Source organism: Panthera tigris, chromosome A3 (genome assembly GCF_018350195.1).
Source record: "Panthera tigris isolate Pti1 chromosome A3, P.tigris_Pti1_mat1.1, whole genome shotgun sequence".
Classification (NCBI taxonomy): domain Eukaryota; kingdom Metazoa; phylum Chordata; class Mammalia; order Carnivora; family Felidae; genus Panthera; species Panthera tigris.
In genome coordinates, this window is record NC_056662.1 from 35168754 (window position 1) to 35181393 (window position 12640).

General features: G+C 39.5%; 1 protein-coding gene across 1 annotated transcript in view; it reads right to left on the reverse strand.

Moving 5' to 3' along the window:
- Positions 1-4489: 4489 nt before the first annotated feature.
- Positions 4490-12640, reverse strand: part of PAK5 (p21 (RAC1) activated kinase 5) — a 101993-nt gene continuing 93842 nt past the window's right edge. The window contains exons 6-8 of the mRNA XM_007086817.3: positions 9088-9213; positions 7382-7516; positions 4490-4943 (exon numbers count right to left, since the gene is read on the reverse strand). Coding sequence (XP_007086879.1) covers positions 4788-4943; positions 7382-7516; positions 9088-9213 — 417 coding nt within the window. The 3' untranslated portion in view covers positions 4490-4787. The remainder of the gene's footprint in view (positions 4944-7381; positions 7517-9087; positions 9214-12640) is intronic.

The following is a 12640-nucleotide window of genomic DNA, read 5'->3' on the forward strand; positions in this document are numbered from 1 at the left end:
TAATAATAATACAATATAATTAATAATACAATATGGATCAATAATACTTATTAAGTATAATTATATAATAATACAATACGGATTAATATACCATATTGTATATTTGAAAGTTGCTAAGAATAAATCTTGCAAGTGTTCCTAAGAAAAAAAAAATTGTAACTATGTGTGTTGATAGATGTTACCTGGAATTATCATTTCATAACATATACATATAGCAAATTATGCTATACACCTGAAATTAATATGTCAATTACCTCAAAAGAAAAAAGTGACTGAACTTGTCAGGTTGTCTGCTGGGGAAGGATTCACAAACACTCATATGACAAATGAGATAACAAGTATGTGTTAGCATTGACTGACCATATGTTTTCTGGATCTTGGTCTGGGTGCTGAAGACACATCAGTGAACAAACTGAGTAAAAATTCCTGCCCTAACAGAACCGAAGTCTGTGTGTGTGTGTATGTGTGTGTGTGTGTGTGTGTTCCATTCAGGTAGTAAGATTAATGTACTGACATTACTTAACGTTGGGAGCCTTGTTTGGCTCAGTTAAAATGGATCATGGAAGGAAGATCTTGAAGTCTCTTCTAGCTTTAATATTTTTAAAATGTTGACAATGGTGAGGCATAATTATCAAAGCATTTGCTACGTGGGCAAATCTTTCAGGCTAAGAAATCCCTTTGCCTTTAAAAAAGTATATTTTGATCTATAAATCAGCAACCTTTATAGAACTTCTCAAGGCTTCTCTTTGTGTCTTTCACTTTATCTATTTATGTAGGACATGTTGTCAGGGTCTCAGGGTCTCATATTCCCTCAGCCCTTCTTGGAGGCCATGTGCTGAGCGTTTCTGTACAGGCTTCCCATGCCTCTCTCTGTCAAAGGGAACAAACTTTGCCCATATATAGGGCAAGATAGAAGTTCAGGAGTTGATATCCTTGGAACAACTATCAACCAATGAGGAGTAGGAGGTGGTGGATAAATATCCAAACATCTTCAACCCCAGAAGAACGATTCTACAGTGTCTCTCCCAGAAAGTCTTCACTGGGATTGAGCCCCAGTTACCCACAGTGGTACCCCCGTTTTTAAAAAACTTACCTCCCTTCTTCATGTCACTTCACTCTGCCGTGTGAGAGAGCTTCTGGCATCATCTCCCAAATAAAGTACTTGTATCTAAGTCTCTGTCTTAGGTTCTCCTTTTGGCAGAACCCACACTAAGGTAATATATTTATTTGACCTGGAAATCCAACTGAAAATGCACACATGTGAAGGCTCAAGTTGACCGACTTTCCTGAATAATTTGGATTTGTACTACCCTGTGTCACTTTCACAGAACTGCTCCTGCTTGTACATCTTGTACCTGCTTCAGACTGAATCGATCCTTTCTCTGCCTGGAACCTCATTACTGTTTCTTTGATGACACAGTGCTATTCATTTGACCAGTTTGACCAAAGAATCTGAACTCATTGAGTTGTTAACTTCATGGGATGATTTTATTTTTTCAGTAATTGCTAGTGTGTTCTTCCCAGTGGGTAATGGGGACACAACCATAAGTCAGTGTGATTCCAACTGTCTAATCCATTTAAAAAAATCAATCTCATTCGAATTCAAAATAACTCCCTTCTCTTTTGCTTGGGCTAAACTTGTATCAGAGAAAGAGGCAGCAGTAGATAGGAAGTGGCAGAAGACACAGTATGCATTCTTAGTCTCCTTTTCTTTCTTCTAGACCCTTCACGCAAACTATGGGGGTGTCACACTAACACATGGCCCAAATGCATAGGGAGCAGCCAGGAAGGGAGGTTCCAGTAACCCAGCTGGGCGTAGCCAGCCACCTTGGAGATTTTGTTGGAAGAAGGGGAGAGGCTGAATGTCATTTGTGTCAGCCTGAAGACTACAGCCTCTGCTGTTTAGAGTGGTCTTGGTGTAGATGGTATATGCAGATTTTAGAGTAAGGTTCAGCTCCACCCTCAGCCCTTCACCCTGCAGAAAAGTAGCCTTATCTTCCTTTAATTTCCCCCATGGTGCATGCCTCCAATGCACTCTCCAAGGGAGGCATCTCATTACTTGGTTAATGGTTTGATATGTTCCCTGTTCCCTCTCCATTATCTATCATAGACAAAGGGACCTCTTCTTCTATGTTCTGTAATGGCTTCCTGCCTGGGGGAGGAAGCTTCCAGCTTTCTCTTCCCTGGCACATGATATATTACATCCTTTCTCATCCTGCTATCTCAGGCTATTTCCTGAGGGTTTCCACCACCTGAAATTTCTGGGTGAGAAACAAGCTCTTTATATACAAGTGTCCCTCTCAACATCACAGGATAAATGTCAATGTCTCTCTGGTCTGCCAAAGAAGAAGAGGCACCCAATACTCTCTTTCCAGCTGCCAGAGAGCCACATACCTGCTCTGATCCAGAATAATCTCCTTTTTATGTCTCTGTTGGTAAAAGCCTTCAGATCAGTTCAGCATCTTTGACACAGGAAAAAGGTGTAAGGGTCTTTAGCCATGAGCCTGGCTTTCCTTGCCCATGGCCTTCCACAATTTAGTAATTTTGTTCTCAGTTGCGGTATCTTTACCACAGTCTTACACCATCTGTAACCTCCGGGGATGGAAATATTTATCTTTGGTTCATGTCATCATGATGTTACATATAGCATTATACTAACTCATGTACATTCCTTAAGATCATAAAGAAACCATTCTTGGTTACCCAAGAAAACTAATTTGGGAAATCACTGGATGTTCTAATAACACGATGGGAAAAAGGCAAACATTTATTTTTATTTGCAAGTGCAGTTTCTGCCAATAGTTAGTGCTCACAAAACCTTTTAAGCTACAGTAACTTTTGGTAAACTCAATGAATATTTATAAAATACCCAGTGATAAGAAAATTACAGAAAAATTTCCATTACACTGTTGAAAATGTTTGGAATCCAAAATCCACTATTTTCTGCAATGGTTTTTAATATTTGTTCTGGTTAAAAAAAGATTTTCTTTCTCTTTCTACTTCTACATAGTCCTGGTTAAATTAATACAATCTGTCCCATGAACTTTTAGGACGGCCATTTTCTGGATTTAGATTTTTATTCATACATATTTATATCAATATTTTAATATTTTACATAAAACATTGCTTTGCTATGTTTTATGAAACAAAATTATAGATCCTATTTAGGGTGAGACATTTCCAGTTTGGGGGAAAAACTGAAAATCTAATCTGTAGAGGTCATTTTATGCCTTCCCCCCCCCTTTTTTTAGCTATAATAAATAATTAGCAACCTATTAATTACAAAAATTCTTAATTATGCCTAGAGCAACCAGAGCATTTTCATACATTTCAAATCCTTTTTGTTACCGTATGTGAAGTCATTAAGAAAAGCCTCTGGTTTTCCAGTTTGGTAACAAATGGCTTTTTTTTTCTGATGCATAATTAATAGAAACTAATGATGACTATGTAGCTCTTCCAGAGTTTTTAAAGGCAAATCTATATTGGCCTACAGTTAACATGCAAATTCATCCAACAAGCAACACAAAATGTATTGTAGTCATCATTCATTGTTATCAACATTCAAGAAGATCTAGTCAGCAGTACATCTCTCCTATGTCGGAAACACATTATAACATGGTCACAACTGAAGTCAGAGCACACCTGGTAAGATACCCCCTTCCTAATTCATCCTCAACTTCCAGCACAACACATGAACAATAGCAATTAATACTGTGGTACAAAGGTAAATACAGACAAGAGTTTGGTGTGCTAGCATACAGAGTTTTAAAAACAGTGACAAACGAACCCAAACATCTTGCCCTGTTCTCTCTCCTTTCCCTTGGTGAGACTGGAATTCTCAGTCTTACTTAAAACATTCAATTTGGGGAACTGAGTCCAATGATCATAGCACTGAAATTATTCCCATGGAGGGAAATTTGGCCACAAGGGGACGCCATACCTATCTGAGAGAGGGCACTCTGGGGACCACCCTGCTGTGCAAATACTGGCTTGTGATTAATAGCCTTGAAGGAAAATTTGATTTTTCCCCATATTTAGCTTTATCCCAAGGAGTAGCATGGTGGCATATTGTGGCTCAAATTTTATTTTATTATTTTTGGTTGGATAAGTGAAATGTGTGCCTCCATCACCATCACTCTTAATTCTTCCTCCATCACGTAAGACACTTGTTAAGATAAGAAAGATATTCTACTAAAGCTGACGGTGATTGAGAGTCATTCAGTATTCAAAGTTCCTAAAGAATCGTTGGTTCTCTGAAAGGGATAAAAAAGTAGGAAAGGCTTTTGTTCAAACTCTTGCTAGTAAACAATTACTTCAACTGATACAATGGCTACGTGACATCAAAGTACTATAAATTATCAAAACTATCGTACAGAAAAATTACAAATTCATTGCAAAATACATTACACTGCTACCATTAAGAAAAAAGTGCTTTTTGTTTCCCTTTCTTTTTTTTCTTTCTTTTTTTTTTTTTTTTTTTTGCCAGAAAAGTATTCTTTCAATATAGAAAATCCTATGCGTTACCCTGCATGTGGCTAGGATATATCGTAACGGAGTTTGTACTGAGTCCTTCTGATTTGCTGGATGAAGGGCTGAAAAATATAATAATGACTTATTAAAGCCTTGTTCCAAATGATCACGCCAGCTGTCGGTGGAGAGATGCCTATTTAAGACACAAGAAGATGCCCTGGTCTGTTGAACCCTGCCTGTCATCACATTGTCCCACCAATCAGCTGGGTAGAGTCCACAATTATGTCCTCATCTAGCACTTCCACTGAATCCTTTGCTCAGTGATGTCTGTATTGTCTCATGAGGGGAACGATGCAAGATGGCGGACCTGCCAGTTTCAAGAATGGATGTCCAAGGAGTTCCTGGGCTGTGGCTCTTTGTGAGGGTTCCCTCACCAGCATCAGGTCTAGGAATCCCCGGAGCACTGAAGAAACCTGTGAGAACACAAGATTCCATTCTGAGGACTAACACAGAAATGCAACTAGTTCCCCTAGAGTGGTTTCCCAGCCAATTTCCAGTTAAGTCATTCTATCAAACAACATTGAATTCTAGAAAGTCAGCTTAAGAAGATAGAAGTTATGAAAGCAAAAAGCAGGTACTGCCTTTATTAACATAAGATGTTTTCTTTACCTTCTTCAGGTTTGAAATAATATGAGCAAATGACATGGCAATAAAGAATGACAATCTGCTGACTAAATCGAATAATAATAGAAATAACAGCATTATGAGCATTATGAAGTGCTTACTATTTATAAGGACTGGTCACACACATATGATGAAATGTGGTACAAACATGGAATAGTTTTATTTTTCTAACTGTAACCATCTAGGCTTTGTGGACTCCCCCTTCTTGAAGACAAACAAGCTTCTGTAGGGTTACCTGACACAGATAACATGTTTTTCTGTAATTCATTATAATTCACTTTTTGAAGTATATCTTACATACAAATGTATAAATATGACGTATATGTTTTACAGTAGTATTTTTCTATATATTTACACCTAATTACTCTCCAGCCCCACCAAAATACAGACCATTTCTACCACTCCAGGGGCTGACCTCCGGCCCCCTTCCTGTTAATACCCATCTCCCTGCAAAGGATTACCACTCTCCTGACTTCTAATAGCATGAATTAACATTGCCTCTTTTGTCCTTTATAGAAATGGAGTCATATACCATCAAGTCTCCTCTTTCACCCTCTTTCACTGGCTTCTTTCACTCAACATTGCGTCTGTGGGATTCATCCTGATGTGCATGGTAAAAGCTTTCTCCTTTTCATGAATGCTGTGTAACATTCACTGTTAAATTGTACCACATATTATTTATCAATTTGGAAAACAACCTTGGGCAGTGTCTAATCTTTGACCATTAGGATTAAGGCTTCTCTTCTACATGACATTGAAGAACATCACACCATTCTTTTTGGATGTGGGACTCTCTTGATATCATGCTATTTTAGCCATTTTTAATTGTATAAACTTATTCCAATTTGGTCAAGGTTTTAACCTCCTGTTAGATTCAAACAGTCTCCTGGTTGTTTTTTGCTTGTTTGTTTGTTTTGCAAGTTCACACAACTATAGGGGTGATTCTATTGGGAGCTCTTCTCTAAGACTTCGGTGTGGGGGAAGAGGGTAATACTGCCCTAAAAGGCAGCCTTACTTCCTCTCAGTGCCATGAGGCAGAGGGCAGGGGAGGTGTGTGTCTGGGTCAGTGTTATATCATCTCATGGGAATGGCCCCTCCCAGCAAGCCCTGTCCCTCCACCTGCACGGGCAGCTACCAGAGTGGTAATTTTTGTTTTTCTTTATTTTTAAAAAAAGTTTATTTATTTATTTTGAGAGAGAGAAAATGTAAGTGGTGGAGGAGCAGAGAGTGTAGGGAGAGAAAGAATCCCAAATGATCCCCACTATCAGCTCAGAGTTGAATGCGGGGCTTGAACCCATGATCTGCAAGATCATGACTTGAGCCAAAGTCAGGCGCTTAATCTACTGAGCCACCTAGGCGCCCCAGACTGGTGGTTCTTTGACTCAGCATCATTTTTTTCTGAGCTTGACCCTACCTGGCAATCCTTAGGAAACAGGAAAGATCCTACTTGGTCCCTTAACCATGCCCTTCATGGCCCGTATGATCCAGTCCCTGCCCACCTCTCTGACATATCTTGCCTTCCTCCTTTCTCTGGCTCACTTTGGTCAGCCACAGAATCTTTCCATTTTGGCATAAGGCCTTTGCACCTGTTGTTCCCTCTGCCTCAGACATTTTTCTCCCAGATCTTTGCATATCTTGCTCCGTCTTGCCATTCATATTCCAGTTCAGTTAATCTGTCTTCAGAAAGGGATTCTTTCACCCTTCAACCTAAACAAGCTATGAATCCCCTCTCCTGCATACTCCACTGCATTACAGTGTTTTATTTGCTTGATAGCATATACCACTGTCTGAAATGAATTTTGTTCCTTCATTTGTTTATAGTTTACCATCTGACTCCCCAACTAGAACACAAGCTCTATGAGACTCAGGAAATCTGAGGTCTTGTGCTACGATATCCCCAGTAATTAGGACAGTCCCCAGTATGTCACAGGTGCTCGGAGAGGGAGTTCTTGTGGAGTGCCCAATTTACTCTTCTAGCCAACCCTACAAAAGAGGAGCCAACTGTATCCCATTTTACAGATAGACTTCAGAGATGGAGAGGCTAAGTACCTAGCCCAGTGAGTGAACAGGAAGAGCAGAGATTTGAATTCAAATGATTCAAATTCCAAAGTTCATGCCCATAAACCAGGATCTACTCCTGGGGAGGATAGGCAAGTCTTTGAAACTACAGAGAGAATGGAGAAGCTAAGAATGACTTTGAACTTCAGCAACACATGCTGTTTCTCACCTTGTGTAGGTCCTTCACTCTTGGAGGTAAACTGTCCCGAATCCTCCGCATTGCCTGGAGGGGGGGCTCATTGAAATAGGGGGGCTCGCCATCAATCATTTCTATCACCATGATCCCGAGGGACCAGATATCCACCTGTTAGGGACAATCCAATGGTTATCTCAGGCCAGGAGAACATTCTGAAATTCTGGATGTGTCTAGGGGACCCAACAGATTCATACCCATTTATAAATTAATGTGGTATTTGCAAACTCTCAAAATTTACAACACAGATTTATAAACTGAACTGTTGAGTTATAAAGTTTTTGCTAATGGTCTTCATTTCTTTCTAAATGTGACTTCAGTGAAGATTCTGTCATTTAGGTACACATGAATATGTTAACATTCTGGAGCTCAGGAGTCCAGAACTTTTTTTTTTTTTTTTTTTTTTTTTACTGTTAACTTTGGTGTTTACAGGCCTATCAGGACAGATGAGGAAAACACCCAAAGTTTTATACTATGAATGTAGAGAAGAAAGTTGCATTTAAAACCATAAAAAAGGGAAGCTGACATATTCATAACAAACCGCAAAAAGCTACTTTACACAACACGATATATGCTGATCCTTTTATTAATTGGATTTTTAAAAATAGTTCTTCTTTCTCTACTTTGGAGTTATTTCCTTTGCATTTTGTCATTTTGAAGCAGCATGCACAACACTCTGCTTTGTAAAAACATTTTCAGGGAATGGAGAAAAGAAAAGGAAGGGATGACAAGCAATTCTTTCCAAGTAAAGAATGGGAAGTCAGGACAACGAGAAGCCATCGCTGTGCTATAAATTCCCAGTTATAGCCACTTCCCTGTTACAGCCTCATTATACCTCTTATCAGTTAGCTGCATTCCTGTTATAACCCTTGCTGTAATCTTCACTGAGAATTTATGCTCTTGGGACCACAGTGATAAAAACAAGTACTCATTCAAGGGCGAGCAAACAAGGAAAGAGAGCAGAGTCTGCCTTCACTTCTGCCAATATCCTTAGTTCACTGGTCCATGCTGCCTCTTCATGCTTCTCCTCTCTTAGAATCACCTTCTGCACCATAATGTGTGGAAATGTTGTGTGCCTGGCCGGAACGAACTCCTTGCCGCCCTGTGTGTAGACTTGTGTGTCTCAGAGCTTCACTCATGCTACTCCCTCCCTAGAAGGCTTTTCCTCCACTCCTTCTGGCCCCTTATTTTCACATTTCCAAACCGTGTCCCTTAATAGATCATGAGCAATTGTTTCTTTTCCAAGGGAAACAGAAATTGTGCCGTATTTTAAAATGTTATAATATTCATACATAATTTTTTTTCTCTGGGAAAACATTTGTTCTCTGTCCCTCTATGACACCTGCTCATCTGTGCATCTCTGGCTACTTTTCAAGTTGTACTGCCTTGCTTTGAGTGTGCCTGCCACAGAGGATGCGATTGGAGTTTGAGTGATCTACCTCCCCCACACTCAGTGTCTGTTTAGGACCTCAATAAATGCCCCTGGGTCAATGTTGTGGTGATTTCCTCAATGACAGCCAGTCCCCTTCCTGCCACAACCTCCTGTGACAAGTCTAGTGAACGGGGTCAAAGGTGGAGTCCAAAGTCATCACCCTGATCTGTGGTCATTAACTCTCCCAGAACCACTGAATCCCTAAGCCTGCTGTCCTGCCACTCCCAAACAATGACTGTCACCCCCTTACCTCTGTCCCATAAGGTAGCCTAGAAATCACCTCAGGTGCCATCCAGTAAGGAGTGCCAACCAGTGATTTCCTCTTCGGCACCTCTTTAGAAACTTGAGCACAGAAACCAAAGTCAGATAGCTTTATCTGAAAAGGAAAGGAATACAACAAGGTAACAATCTAATAATACCAGTTTCCAGATGGAGAAAGAGAATTTCAAATTCAAAAGAAAATAGTCTCATGAACAGGCCTTGGAAATATGGGAGGTGGTCAGACCCTTTTATTGAAAAGGCATGATCCATTTTAATGGAAAAACCTCTCATGGCTCCACCAGGGTTGACTTGCAAATGTGAAACCAGAAAAATTTACAAATTACACTCCAGACAACACATTTGTTAAAATTCAAACCCACAACTCTAACACTTAATATACAGATGATGGCTTAGTGTAAGTGAATTGCTATTCTTCACGTGAGTTTTGTACAAACTGCTGGAATTTAGGTTGTTTTGCACTGAACATATTTAGATTTCCAAGTACCATGAGATGATTAAAATCGTCAACCCCATTTCTATATTTGAATTAATGCAAGGCCCCATTTCTATAGAATGCTGAATATTGGCTCTTGTTTTTGTTTTCCTCTTTTTCTCATCACAGATTGAATTTGCCAATGTGAACATCAGTGTAGGTAGAAATATGGGTATAGAAACTGGATGTTAGCACTTGTACTAAGGCTTTAAGGTGGTCATCCTAATGACCCAACCAACATATATATATATATATTATTTACCTTAGATGTCATTAAAAAAAGCCCTGAGAACTCTTGCACAGAGCTTTCAAGATTACTCTTAAGAACATACTGGACCATTAGGCACCCTGCAGGTGTGTATACTTCAGAGAACCAGGATTCAGTTCATTTGTGGGGGCCATGATTCCTGCTCATGATGACTTGATCTGAACTTCAGATGGCCTCACTGAAGAGGACTGCCACTTAGGGCTACTGGTGATGACAGAATACACGTAAAGAAAACAATGGTTCAGAATGGGCATTTAAAATAAAAATTCTCATAGATTAAAGGTATAGTCTCTATGGCACAAATTCTCCCTTAATTCTCTTTAGAACTCCCTGAATTGTTCCAGCCCTTTTCTCTGGCTGTCTCTCTGCTGCCTATGCCTTAAAGACTGGGCTTCCTAGGGTTCAGGTCTTAACCCTCACCTCTTCTCTCTGTATATGCTCTTGCTGGGTACTTTTCTTCCTCCCATGCTTAATTAAGATCTCTTTCTCCTCCCTTCTAAACCTAGATTTCCATCGAATATATGTTTCCACATGGAGTTATACGCAGGGTATAAGGTCTGTGCCTAGAGTTTTTTTCTTGTGGATGTCCAGTTGTTCCAGTACCATTTGTTGAAAAGACCATCTTTGGTCCATTGTATTGCTTTTGTTCCCTTGTCAAAGATCAGCTGACTCTATGTGGGTCTATTTCTGGGCTATTTGGTTCCACTGGCCCATTTGTCTATTCTTTTGCCAATAACACTGTCTCAATGACTAGAGCTTTCTAGTAAGGCTTAAAGTAAGGCAGTGGTAGTCTTGCATGACTTTGCTCTTCTTCTTTAATAAGCGTTGGCTAGTGTGATGGTATTTTGCCTCTTCACACACACTTTAGAATCAGCTTGTCAATATCTACAAAATAATTTGCTTGGATTTTGACTGGGATTGCATTGAATCTATAGATTGAGTTGGGAAGAAATGACATTTTGGCAATACTGAGTCTTTCTATCCATGAACATGGAATATCTCTACATTTATTTAGTCCTTTGATTTCATTTGTCACTGTTTTCGTAGATTCCCTCATATAAATTGAGTATACATTTTGTTAGACTTATACATAAATGTTTAATCTTAGGGTGTTAGTGTAAATGGCACTGTGTTAATTTCCAATTCCACTTGTTCATTACTAGCATATAGCAAAATGATGTAATTCTGTTTAAAACCACACATCCTGCAACCTTGTAATAGTTTTAGTTTTTCTTGTCAATTCTTTTGGATTTTATACATAGATGATCATGTCATCTATGAAGAAAGACAGTTTTATTTCTTTCTTCCCAGTATGTATAACTTTTATTGTTCTTTTTTTTTTTTTTGAATTACTGCATATGCTAGTACATCTAGTATGATGTTGAAAAGGAGAGGTGAAGGGGAACATCTCTGCCTACTTCCTAATCTTAGTGGGTAAGTATATTCAATTTTTAAGCATATTTCAAGGCCCTGGTCACTTCTCACTTCCTCCAGATTTTTTCTCAAGAGCCCATATTGATCTCTCTCCTTTCCAGATGTGAGAGAATTTAGCACTCACTCAATCTTGAACTATTTTCTGATGCTGATTTTGTCCCTCCAACTAGAGATGACAGTCCTCAGAGGCAACGGTTCTACCTCTTAATTGTGAAGCCTCACTGTGTTCCTTAAAAGCTGGGAAAACAGTAGGTAACCAAAAACACATGTTATTAGATTGATTTATTTTATAATGACACATACATATATGATAGCAGATCATGTGGTAGCGGACACATTGCTACTCTTTCTGAAACCACTATTGACTTACTGAAGACAGCTGTTACTAGAATCAAAGTTGGAACACAGATGAAGTGGGAATAATGTTTCAGAAATTATTGGGGTCTTTTTCTATTTCCTTGTTCATGATCTCCTCTCTAATCAGGCCAAGGTTAGTGTTGGTGTGGTTTGGGGTGGGAAGAGATTGAAATGCTTCAGATGGAATGCTATAGAAAGCTGGTTTAATGGAGAGATGATTTTTCTCCACTGCTTTGGCATATCAAGCATCAAACCCAGATGAGTCAGATCATAGACTTCCCATGTAGTATAAAGAGAGAGCTGTGGCCATAGTAGCTGGTCCATAATCCTTGCTGCCCTATTGTAAAAGGAATCTACAATTCAGAGAAGTGAAAATCCTATAGTCCAATCCTTTTTAGCCTGGAATTATTTGCAGAAGAAGGCAAAGAGCAGTGATTTGATTATGGCAGGTCCCAATTTATTATATATCACTTCCGTCACCCAAGCAGATGGTGGTGGCCTTCAGAAATATCTAAGTAGCATACACCACCAAACAAGCAAGGGAGAGGAGAAGCCACATGTATCTGTGTTCAGAGGTAGTATTCAAAATATTTAATAACCAGAATCATCTAGATCAATTGGAATCCAGACATAAAGTTGAGCTGTGTCCTGGAGTTTTCCTGGGGTTTTACTATCTTTAATAAGGCAGGGGCTTCCCAGTAAAGGGCTGTCATAATGGGGGATACTCCAATGACTTGAAACAGTGGCTATTAACTAACAAGCATGAAAATATTGCAATATTTTAATATGGGTATAGACATAGTAGTGAATACTGGCTGAACATCAACCTTGGCTCTGCTCAATGTGGCCCCCGTGGAGAGATGGCACAACAGAGTGGATGGCAGAGAACCTGAGGCAACGCTTCTGGCTTCCATGGTCTTGGTCTATTGTGCAGGGGCCCAGAGCTCCTGCAGATCTCAGTGAGGGAATGAGGAAGTGGTTGACATGAGG